General features: G+C 44.5%; 1 protein-coding gene across 1 annotated transcript; it reads left to right on the top strand.

Annotated features, from left to right (window-relative positions):
* On the top strand, positions 1 to 3,345 carry LOC134289687 (uncharacterized). Its single transcript, XM_062855962.1, has one exon. It carries the CDS (start codon positions 1 to 3, stop codon positions 3,343 to 3,345), a length of 3,345 nt encoding a protein of 1,114 aa, XP_062711946.1.
* Positions 3,346 to 11,694: the final 8,349 nt, after the last annotated feature.

Below are 11,694 nucleotides of genomic sequence, written 5' to 3' on the forward strand. Positions count from 1 at the left end.
ATGCAGACAGGAAATACCTCCGGCTACAACTGCCATTCGTGTAAGGAGCTAGATGTCGTCGACTCGATGATGGCCTGCGATGTCTGTAATAGCTGGCACCATTTCAAATGTGTAGGCGTAGACTATACTGTCAAGGATCGCCGTTGGGTGTGCCAAAAATGTGACCTGGGATCTTCTTCTAGCCTGCTGAATCCCCCGCAGGCGAAGGAGAAGACGGCAAAAGGCGGCGGTAGCAAGACGTCAAAATCACGGAGCAAGAAGCCAGAAAAAACCATCGGATCTAAAGTGAGTGTCACGTCCAGCGCTCGAGCGGCAGCAATAGAGGCCCAAATGCGTTTGCTGGAAGAAGAAGAGTTGATGAAGGAAAAGGAGTTAAAGGAACAAGAAGAAATGCAGCGTCAGGAGTTCGCCGAGGAACAGCGCAAACTTGAAGTGAAGAAGAAGCTTTTGGAAGAAGAAACAAACCTCAGGGAGGCAGAGTTGACGAAACAAAAGGCATTGCAGGAAAAAATGATGCTGCTAAGGCGCGAGTCGATGGAGAAAAAGAAGGAGTTGCTGCGGCAGCAAGCAGAGTTGAGCGAATCCTCATCATCATCGCTTATTTCCAAGTCAGAGAGAGTGAAAGATTGGATCACATCACAACGGTGTATCAAGGGTGACAATACTGATCTGCAACAACGAATCTCTTGGCCGACTTCTCGTCTAGTGAACCCCACATCGCCCCAAAAGCCTGACGGAACTGTAGTAACATCTACTCCTCCAGTACACGAGCTTGCCAATCTGTCATTACAAGACGATGATCGCTGCACACTCAATCCGGAGTTACCATCTGCATATATGCAAATTGCGGCCCGACAAGTCACGGGTAAGGACCTCCCGATCTTCAGCGGCAATCCGGAAGACTGGCCGATGTTTATTCGAACGTACGAAGAAACAACGAAAGCTTGTGGATTCTCAGATGTCGAGAATTTGGTACGTCTCCAAAAATGCCTACGTGGAATCGCTCTCGAAACTGTACGCAGTCGGCTTATGATGCCCGCCGGAGTGTCCCACGTATTCAAGACTCTCCAAATGCGTTTCGGTAGACCGGAACTTATCATTCGTTCACTACTAGAGCGGATTCGTCGGGTTTCAGCTCCTAAGCCGGAGCGTCTAGATACTCTCATCGACTTCGGTTTGGCCGTGGAGAATCTAGTGGTTCATTTGCAAGCTGCGAAGCAAGAAAACCACCTTACAAATCCGGTTTTGTTACAAGAATTGGTCATGAAGCTGCCGGCGCAGCTTAGATTGGATTGGGCGAGGTACAAACTTCTTCGTCACGATGCTACTCTGGCGACATTTGGGGAGTTTATGAACGAGCTTATTCAAGCAGCCAGCGAAGTGTCCTTCGATCTACCAATCAGCCTATCAACGAAAACCGAAAAGCCCAAAGACAGAGAGATGGCTTTCGTTCACGCCCACGACACCCCAGATACCGAATCGAAAAATACCGTGGCGACAAAGAAGGTCCCTAAGCCGTGTATCGTCTGCAGCACCATAGGACATCGCATGGCGGAGTGCGAAGAATTCAAAGCAAAAGGTTTCGACGATCGAGTGCAGATAGTGCGACAGCATAATCTGTGTCGCACGTGTTTGAATTTCCATCAGAAGTGGCCCTGTCGAACATGGCACGGTTGCAACATCGAAGGCTGTCGTGATAGGCATCACTTCCTCCTACATCCACCAAGAACAACCAATCCTGCACATTTCTCCACCTGTCATAGCTCTGTAACCCAAGAGATTTGTGACCGTTATCCGCACTTCTGCATTCTTCCCGTGGTTGTGTCCATGGCAAATAAACAGCAGATGATATACGCGTTCATCGACGAGGGATCCTCTTCGACGCTTTTGGACCGCTCAGTCGCCGAGCAACTGGGCTTGGACGGCCCAATGGAACCCCTGACTCTACAGTGGACTGCAAACGTTGCCCGTCGAGAAGCACATTCCAAAAGGGTAGCTCTCCAAATTGCTGGAGCCGGAAAGACATGCTCGTTTCAAATTAAAGGAGCCCGTACAGTCGAGCGCCTTCTATTGCCGAAACAATCCCTTGCGTATGATGCGCTAGCGATGCAATATCCACACTTGCGTGGTTTACCTATCGCGGGCTATGACAAGGCGGAGCCAAAAATATTGATAGGACTCGACAACCTAAGCTTATGCGTACCGCTGAAAATCCGAGAAGGGAATATCGACGATCCCATCGCCGCCAAATGCCGATTGGGATGGACGATCTACGGCTACGGGATACGTACACCAAAGCAAACTGTGTCGGTCAATTTCCACGTACCAGCTGCTCGGGATGTGGACCATGAATTGAATCAACAAGTCAATGATTTTATTTCACTGGATCAATCGGGAGCTACGCCAGCTTTCGCAATACCCGAGTCTGATGCCGACAAAAGAGCGAGGAAAATACTAGAAGAAACAACTCGTAGAGTGTCCACCAGATTTGAAACTGGGTTGTTATGGAAATCGGACAACATCGAATTTCCTGATAGCTTTCCGATGGCGGTCCGGCGGCTGGAGTTGCTGGAAAGGAAATTAGACAAAGACCCATCCCTTCGTTGTCGAGTGCACCAGAAAATGGACGAATATTTAGCAAAAGGATACTGTCATCCGGCAACCTCTGAGGAGCTGAAATTGTCGGACAACAAGCGAGTTTGGTACCTTCCGTTGTGCATAGTCGTCAACCCAAAAAAGCCAAACAAAGTGCGAGTAGTCTGGGATGCGGCAGCGAAAGTGAACGGCGTGTCGTTTAATTCAGCTTTGCTCAAAGGTCCAGATCTGTTGACAAACCTTGTTGCTGTTCTGTACCACTTCCGTGAGTACAGAATCGCGGTGACCGGAGACATAGAAGAAATGTTTCTTCGGCTTCTAATTCGACCTGAAGATAGCCAATCGCAGCGGTTTCTATGGAGACAGAATCCTGGAGACGCTCCTGCTGTATACGTGATCGATGTTGCTACCTTTGGATCGACTTGTTCCCCAAGCTCGGCTCAATTTGTAAAAAACACCAATGCGAGAGAATATTCGGAGGAGTTCCCTCGAGCATCCACAGCAATAATCAAATACCACTACGTGGATGATTACCTCGATAGCTTTGAGACAATAGAAGAAGCTATCGAGGTAGTCAAACAGGTGAAGTCGATCCACTCTAAAGGCGGCTTCAATCTACGTAATTTCTTGTCCAACTCCGGCGACGTACTCGCAGCGATCAACGAAGCAAGCACCAATGATAATGACGACACTAAACCACTGAATCTAGTACGAGCTGAGAAAGTCGAATCCGTATTAGGGATGAAGTAGAACCCGGCAGAAGATGTGTTCGTCTACACGCTGTGTCTCCGAGATGACCTGGCCAATGCTGTGGATTCCGCACACACCCCGACGAAGAGAGAAATGCTCAAACTCGTTATGAGTCTGTTTGATCCTCTAGGGTTTGCTACCTTTTTCCTGATTCACGGAAGAGTTTTGATTCAGGATGTTTGGGCTACCGGAGTCAATTGGGACGAACCGGTGAATAGTGATTTATCGGAAAGGTGGAGACAATGGATAAGCTATCTGCCTTCATTAAGCAAGTTGAAGATTGCGTTCGTGGGACAATGAACGACGCCAAGCCACTGCACATCTTCGTCGACGCCAGTGATGCAGCGTACGCATGTGTGGCTTACCTGCGTGCCAACGGAACTGAGGGAGTAGAGGTGGCACTTGTGGGTGCTAAAAGTAAGGTAGCACCACTAAAAGTTCTTTCGGTCCCTCGGTTGGAACTAATGGCTGCTGTAATAGGTGCTCGGATGGCAGACTCAGTAATCGCTTTCCATTCTTTCAACATAGCAGAGACCTACCTCTGGTCCGATTCATCGACGGCTCTCGCTTGGATCAAATCGGATCACCAAAAGTACAATAAGTTTGTGGGAGTTAGAGTTGGAAAAATCCTTTCTTTGACTAAGATGAACCAGTGGAGATGGATACCCACAAAACAAAACCCTGCAGATGATGCGATCAAGTGGGGAAAGGGTCCAAATTTCGATGTCAATGGACGCTGGATTTGTGGACCCGCCTTTCTCTATCGGAGTGAAATCGAGTGGCCACAAAACCCTAAATTAGCTTCAACCGAGGAGGAATCCGTCAGCATTCACAACGTTCATCATGTTACTCCCACATCGCCGATTGAATTTTGCCGTTTTCATAAGTGGGAACGCTTGCTGAGAACGCAAGCATATGTAATGAAATTCGTCAACAACGTTAAATGCCGTAAGAATGGACAAGCCCTCGATTCGGGAGCCTTAAAACAGGAGGAATTGAGACTAGCAGAACAACAACTGTGGAAGTATGCTCAAGCCGAAATCTACGAACCGGAACGAAGAGTGCTGCGGGAAACACAAGGAAGTCCTACTTCACGCTACAATCTAGTACAGAAGTCAAGCCCGATATACAAGTTGTGGCCATTTATCGACCTGGAAGGAGTCATAAGGATGCGAGGAAGAATAGGAGCAGCGTGGTACGCGACAGACGAGGCCAAGTACCCGGTCATACTTCCAAAAACGTATTCTGTTACATTGCTTTTAATCGATTGGTATCACCGGCGTTACCACCACGCTAATAACGAAACCGTGGTAAATGAAATGAGACAACGATACGAAATACCGAATCTCCGAACGCTGGTTAAACAAGTAGCAAAGAGATGTACAAAGTGTCGCATAGCAAAAGCTATGCCGCACCCTCCACCAATGGCTTCTCTCCCGGAACAACGTATAACACCCTTTGTAAGACCCTTTACGTTCGTCGGGTTGGATTATTTCGGCCCGATAAAGGTGAAAATCGGCCGCTCTGAGGTAAAACGTTGGGTGGCACTTTTCACCTGCCTTACAGTACGTGCAATACACCTCGAAGTGGTTCATTCCTTATCAAGTGACTCGTGCATCTTGGCAATTCGTCGCTTCATTTCTCGTCGTGGAGCGCCAGCGGAGATCTTTAGCGACAACGGTACCAGTTTTGTAGGCGCAAATAAGCAGCTGCAGCAAGAGATTGCAGCCAGGGACCAAGTGCTAGCGACTACATTCACTAATACCAATACTCGATGGGCCTTCAACCCGCCTGGAGCGCCACATATGGGTGGCGTATGGGAGCGCTTAGTGCGCTCTGTCAAATGCGCTGTTGGAACAATTATCGATGCTCCTCGACGGCCGAACGACGAAGCATTGCAAACAATCTTGTTGGACGCAGAAGCGATGATCAATTCGCGCCCTCTCACCTATGTACCATTGGAGACCGCCGATGAGGAGTCCTTAACTCCAAATCATTTCTTGTTGGGGAATTCTTCTGGAATTAAGCAACCCCCCTCAGAGCTGACGGAGTGTAGAACCAATCTACGAAGCTGCTGGACATTGGTTCAAAACATCACTGATGCTTTCTGGAAAAGGTGGATTAAGGAATATCTGCCTGTAATTACTCGTAGGTGTAAATGGTTTGAAGACGTCCGAGATATCGATGTAGGTGATTTGTTGCTAATTGTCGGTACAACGGTAAGGAATCAATACATCAGAGGGCGTGTAGAAAAGGTGCTCCTAGGTCGAGATGGACGAGTGCGTCAGGCTCTGGTACGCACCTCTACCGGAGTATATAGAAGGCCAGTCATGAAACTCGCATTACTCGACGTTGGATTGCCTGGTAAAGGTGGTCAATGATCATGAGGCCATCTAATCTTCATCATCCTTTACGGGTGGGGGGATGTTACGTCGAGTAGGTAGCCTCCCCGATTAACAGTCCATTGCTAAACTGATCGATAAGGGCGAATAGACAGCTAAGAGCTATGACAGCGAAGCTGTTGTGGACGGAGTGAAAAGTAGGAGAATAATATGTCAGATGATGATGATAAGCGAAATTGAGTTCGATTGCGATCTGTCCTGCAATATAGCGACATAAAGTTTGTAGAATTTATTAAATTATAAACCGTTGGATTAGAGCTAGTGATAATATCATATCGGAAAAGTTGAATTTGTACTTGGTAAGATGTTTCATTTATTTTGGATTATGCGGAAGCCAATTAAATAATCTTTATCAAGGAGTTTGTTAACCCAAACATTAGCCAACGCAGGATTACATTTAGCGGAGGTACCTGAAAATAAGAATAATAAGATTTAATGTAAGTTGACTGAGTGAATTTTTAATAGTTGATATGAGTTATACTAATTATCAGCCACAGCTTAATTCAGATAACCCCGAATTGTAACGGCTCAGTGTGGAACACGACGGAGAGGTAAATTCCCCATCTGAATCTACGGTAGAACACCAAATTTGTGAGTTGTTTCATGAAATTATTTGATAGAAAACTAAAATCATGAGTAAATATATTTTCAGCTTAAAGCGCTTAACTACAAAAATAGTATTTCGCTAAAAAGATTGGTGATCGTCTGAACAGATGTTTTACTCGGATTAACCGAAAGGCCATATTGGCGACACCAACCCTCACCTACCTGAAAGGCGCTTTGCATCAGGTCGAAAAGGGTGCTGATGCACATACCAACTAACAATGTTAGGCAGTGATGGAAAACAGTACGGAATGCAGCTAAGTAGGCACAAACGCAAAGCTATCTTACTCGCGAACAACAGAAGCTTCAATATATTCGCACTACCTTCACTCGCGAGCTAACGAAGCTGGTCGCACTCGTGATTGATTCGCGAAGCAGCTCCGAACATTTTTCAATTTTGTGAAGAAACGAATTTACACGGCCGACAGATCTACTTTCCAGGAACAATGTAGTACAAGACACTACTATCTGATGGGTAATTACTTGTTTTGCTATTAAAATCGCACTAAAATACAATTTCCGCATCTCCACTTGTTCTTCGCGAATAAAAGTTCATGAGTGTTTTTGTTTTAGTTTTGCTTCATACTCATGAAGCAAGCTGGTGCGAATAAACTCACACAAGGCTTACTCTCGGCACCGTGAGCAAACCGTTAGTTGGTTTTTCACTCGCGAGTTGATTCACGATGAGAGTGTTTCCATCTCTGATGTTAGGTAGTCGTCGGATAAAACCATAAGTAGGAAAACCGCTATTATTGAGTTGCCTCAATAGCGTATCTGCTACGAGATTCCACAAAAGAGGTGATAAGACTCCCCCTTGGGGGCATCCACAAACACTCAATTTCCTAATCCCTGCTAGACGCAATGTCGAGAAGAGATATCGGTTTTTGAGCATTTGGTGAATCCAATTGGGAATCATTGGAGATATACCATGACTCCGTGCGGCTTCCAATATGGCATCAAAAGGCACGTTGTCAAAGGCACCTTCGATATCTAAGAAAACACCCAGACAAGACTGCTTTTGAGCGAATGCTTTCTCGATATCGTAAACAACCTTGTGTAAAAGAGTCACAGTGGACTTACCAGAATGGTAGGCATGTTGGTTCACATGAAGAGGCACGTTGGCCAGATAAACATCACGGATGTGATGATCCACAATGCGTTCTAAGCATTTCAGAAGAAAAGAGATCAAACTGATAGGACTGAAACTCTTTGCTTCTTCATACGACGCACGACCCACTTTTGGAATAAACTTTACAGTAATATCCCGCCAGGATTTGGAAATATACCCTGTAGCAAAACTGCAAACAAGTAGTTTTTTTTTTTCAAAACATGTTTGAAATAATCAAATCCCTTCTGAAGTAAAATAGGATAAATTCCATCTGCCCAAGGAGATTTTAAAGGAGCAAAGCTATTAAGAGCCCACTCAATCGATTCTATAGTTACAATGCTCCGAGCCAAAGCTAAAGAATCATAACTACAAGAAAAGACATCAAGTTCATCCGAAGATGTAATATCCACACATCCAGGGAAGTGTGTGCTGAATAAGCATTCCAAAACTTCCTCATCAGAGGAAGTCAGATCGCCATTTGGCAAACGAAGTTCGTTCACCCGGAAATCCTTAGATTTCGCAAGGATTTTGTTTAACCGACTGACTTCACTGAAGCTGGAAACATTTGTACAAAGGTTTTTCCAGCCGGATCGTTCAGCAGACCGGAGAGCTTTCCTGTAGGCCTTGCGAGCCGACCTGAAAGCCTCCGAACCAGCCGATCGTCGTCTGTTCCAACTCTTTCTACATTGTTTCCTGAGTTTCACCAGATCACAGTTCCACCAAGGAGTTCCTCTTGTGATCTTCACAGACCGTAGAGAGCATGCTTCTTCAAAAGCTTCCATGATGAAGCTTGACTTGAGCTTGATGAAGCTTGAGCTTCCAGTTTGTTGACCGAGGATTCCTAAAAAGCAATGTTTGCGAAGTAACATTCAAATGTTCAAAAAAGATATAGCGATGGTCAGATTAAGATTCATCATCTGACACATGCCAATTGGCCAGCTCGTGACTAATTCTGCTAGAGCAAAGCGTTATATCTAACACTTCCTCTCTAGTAGATACCATGAAGGTTGGGCGGTTGCCTATGTTAAGTAATGCAAGATCTGTACTACTTAAGTACTCCATCAAACTGGAGCCTCTCGAGTTAATGTCTGAGCTGCCCCAGATGATATGGTGAGCAATAGCATCACTGCCAACAACGAGCGGAAGGCCTTTTGAAGTACAGCATGCGATGACTTGTTTGAAAGCATCCGTAGGGGATGGTTCATCATGCGGTAAATAAACCGAACAATAGACGTATTTCCTGTTGAGATTTCCAACAGATACATCAATTGTGATAGCACATACATCTCTGGTGGTTAGTTCAGAGATGAGTGTAGCAACTATTGCGTTGTTGACAAGCACACAGGCTCGAGGCATGACACGCGAGTTTGCCATTTCATGTTTACTGAAGTAGCAAAAACCGGGCTCACAAGGTTTCATAGATACAAATTTCCCTTACGAAAGTAAGGTTCTTGTACCAAGGCCACTTGGGCTGTACCATTTTGCATAAGTCTGCAAAGATTGATCGTTGCTGTTCTTTTATGCTGAAGATTGATCTGAGCTATCCTAACCGTAGCCACTACCCAAACTAGGTAAGATTAAACTCTTCGCAACAACAGTACAACAAAGAACAGCAACAATAAAACCAAATCGGTATCGATTGGAAAACGCCAAAGGCGAGGATACACAGAATGCACTGTGTAAAACGCATAATGTGAAACCGTATAGGTGAAAATTTAAACTAATTAACAACATCTTCATTATCCCGCCCTTATTTAGCTTCAAGTGAGACTAAAGAAGGGCAGCTGATTGCCTCGGAGAAACACAAGGTCCACTGCACCATTGCTCCGGTTAACACAGTAAGGGCTACATACTGTGGAGGACGCCCTGGTACTCCACAGGCTCCGTTAGCGGTTAGGTTTTTATTAGACCCCCCCCTAGCCATTTATTCCTAGGCACGGTAAGCATAAAGCCGCATCACACCATGAATTAGGGGTCACCTGTTGGTGGATTCTTACCATCGGAACAGGCGGTCCGTAGTGTTATTCTTAGCCAATTGAGACAATCGCTACCGGCACTACACAGCTGTCTAGGCTGATCGAGAAAAGAAGTTAATATTGATGATCAACTTCATACGGACTCGAACAGCCGTTAGCGTATCAGGGAAGTTTTAGGGCTCACCTATTTCAGAGGAGAGAGGGAGGTCGTCATAGGCACAGCAAGGAGTTTCAGGTGGTCTCAGATAATTTTTTGGGTGTTTCACAGGCTCTCAGGTGAGCTCACAAAGCATTGCAAGATGTTTCAGAACTTTTCAGGACATTTCAGAAGGATTTAAATGGGCTTCTTATGCTTTTGAGGTGAGTTTCAGTAGTATTTCAGGGGGCTTTAGATGATCTTCAAGGTGTAGAAAGGTTGAGTGACAAAACGTCGAGTGCCAAAACGTCGAATTCCAAAACGGCGGAAAGTGAAGTAATGGGACCTTTAATAAATATAAATAAAATACAGGGAGCGGACCTGGTGTGATGGTTAGAACACTTGACTATCAAGCCGAGGACCTGGGATCGAATCCCACTCCCGACAAACTCGCAAAATGTGAGTTCTTCCTTCGGAAGGGAAGTAAAGTGTGGGTCCCGAGATGAACTAGCCTAAGGCTAAAAATTCCGTCATACAGAAAAAAAAAACCAGATTATTCCACCTAGTAATGATAGCGCCTTTCTCGTCGAATATGTACTCTAAGATATTTCCGTCGTCATAAGCCGAAGTGTTCCTGAATCCTGAAAATACTCTAGAACGGAACAAATATCATTTTGTTCTTTTGTCACAGTGCTCGTTCGTCAATGAGGGGATGGAGTTGATAAATAATAAATGTATTGAATGAAAAAAATACTCAAACAATGAGGCAAAACCGCTTAACTCATCGGGTTTGGTAAGAAATTTTCCTTAAAATTTAAAAATGTATTGGTTTATTCATTTGTGCCCTTCCTCAAAATGTTGAATTCCGATCCAAAATTTCCAAGGGGGACCCTTCTTGGCTTAAGAGAAAATCGAAATTTGTGTCAGCCTTGTTCAGAAAAGCAAGAACCTTATCTAAGCCATAATCGAATTTGGAAACTTATTGATGGCTCATATTCCTATGTTATGTATTATTTTAAACGTATAAGCAGAGCTGAAAAATATTAAACCTCTCAGTTGACTGCTTGACCACCTTTACTAGAACTGGATGCCGAAAATTATCATGACATTTCAGCATTTTTTTTCTGCACAGTTTAGCCTTTATTTTATTATCATTGGTTATGCTGCCGTTCTACGCATGATTATCCCATGTTATATGGGATTCCCATATAACATGGGACAATTGGGCGTGGAACAGCAGTATAAGATTGATGTAAAATTTGACAAAAAAGTGCAAGCAAGAAAAATTTCCCTTAATAAACCCATTCAAATGCTATAAAATTAAAAATTTTCTATACAACGTTGATTCATCCTACTGTATAAATACGCCTCAGGAAAATGGTGGGATTTGACATGATCGCTTAAATTTTTATCAAGATTTTGTTCTTTCACGCATATGTATCGCTTGCTTCGGTTTTGTTTTGTTGTAATTTCAGCGATGCATCTAATCCTGATTCTGCAACACTACCAGTAATCTTAGGTGTGGTCAGAGCTTGGGTCAAAGACTGTTTTCCTGCTGCCCGTTTATCTGGTTATCGAACATTTTTGATGATTTGATATTTCGCATGCATGGGTTTGGTTCACTTTTTTAAACTGGTCACTTCCGGCGAGACATCTGGAAACGGTTCCGGAACACAACCGGTTCAGATATGTTATTTAGAGGATGAATTGGTGATTATCAGTGATAAACAGCTTGTTTAGCGTTAAGCGTTTCGACCTACACGGAACCGCCAAACTACCCAAAATTGAGTTCTTTTGACGCAATCCCATAGTTCGTCCCAATAAGCCAAATTTGAGTAAATCGATTAAACTCACACTAGGTAAATTGCCTTCACCTCCAGCAAGAACATTTACTTAAGAGTAGGTAAATTCAACCCAAGACCCCCCCTCATTCAACCCAAATTTGAGTAAACCTGCATTTACCCAAAATTGGCTTATTGGGCTCAAGGACCCCCGTTGGGTAGATGCATCTCTGTTTGTTTTTGACAACATCGGTGAGGGAAAGAGAGAAAACAACCTAATTTTGGGTAACTAGTTTATTCGATATACTCAGCTTTGAGTAAAATCGACCTAAAAATTAGGTAG

Source organism: Aedes albopictus, chromosome 1, assembly GCF_035046485.1.
Source record: "Aedes albopictus strain Foshan chromosome 1, AalbF5, whole genome shotgun sequence".
Classification (NCBI taxonomy): Eukaryota; Metazoa; Arthropoda; class Insecta; order Diptera; family Culicidae; genus Aedes; species Aedes albopictus.

What these genes read in the sequence shown, in the direction of transcription:
- LOC134289687 (XM_062855962.1), top strand. Translation starts at nt 1, where the DNA reads ATGCAGACAGGAAATACCTCCGGCTACAACTGCCATTCGTGTAAGGAG.